General features: G+C 54.0%; 1 protein-coding gene across 1 annotated transcript; it reads right to left on the bottom strand.

Moving 5' to 3' along the window:
- Window positions 1–19: 19 nt before the first annotated feature.
- LOC104873773 (nuclear RNA export factor 5) lies at window positions 20–679 on the bottom strand. Its single transcript, XM_010640965.2, has 3 exons — window positions 575–679; window positions 344–451; window positions 20–166 (listed from the first exon to the last, which is right to left on the bottom strand). Exons 1-3 carry the CDS (start codon window positions 638–640, stop codon window positions 53–55), a joined length of 288 nt encoding a protein of 95 aa, XP_010639267.1. The 5' UTR covers window positions 641–679; the 3' UTR covers window positions 20–52.
- Between the last annotated feature and the right edge of the window lie 29 nt (window positions 680–708).

Raw genomic sequence — 708 nt, 5'->3', positions numbered from 1 at the left:
GCAGCTCAGGCTCTCGGGCACACAGGTCCCCAGGTGGGCACGAAGGCGTGACCTACCTCACACAGTCAGACTTGTCTGGGAACTTGCTGCAAAACGGGTTCCCTTTTATCCACAACTCTTCCAGCTTCAGGCCCTTCACCTTCTCTAACTCCCAGATGGAATTGAGCTACGAACCATGGGGACGCAACGCAGAGAGGAGTCTCAGGAAAAGAGGGGGCATCTGGCACCAGCTACCCCAGCCCCCATCCTCACCCACAGGTACCTTTGCCTGCCTCTTGCCATCACCCGGGAGTGCACTCCCAACCACCCCCAACCCCAGTTTCATCTGGCTCCCTGTACTCACTTCATTTTTGGACAGGTTCAGAATCTTGAGGTGGGGGGCCTTCCCCACAATGTCAGCCAGGCCATCCAGTTTGTACAGTTTGTTGCATTGTAAGTTCAGGGACAACAGCTTTTCAGAAGGGAGTGTTAAAGCCGGGATGATTACCACCTAGGGCCGGGGAAACAAACCTGCCCTGCACCCCATCCTGTCCGCCCCTCTACCTAAATACTGCCACCAGGCCTGCAGCCTCACCTCAGGGAAATTGCTTTCAATGATCTGCAGGGTGACAAACATGCAGTTTCTTCGATTCAGGATCATTTCAATCTTGTGCTGTGTCAACTCTTCAGCATTGGGAAGACAGACAGAGAGAGACAGAGAGAGAGAGA

This window comes from Fukomys damarensis, unplaced genomic scaffold (assembly GCF_012274545.1).
Source record: "Fukomys damarensis isolate Sample0158 unplaced genomic scaffold, DMR_v1.0_HiC HiC_scaffold_10800, whole genome shotgun sequence".
In the NCBI taxonomy this organism is placed as follows: domain Eukaryota; kingdom Metazoa; phylum Chordata; class Mammalia; order Rodentia; family Bathyergidae; genus Fukomys; species Fukomys damarensis.
Note: the sequence above shows the minus strand (reverse complement) of the source record. Positions and strands in the feature narration are given on the sequence as shown.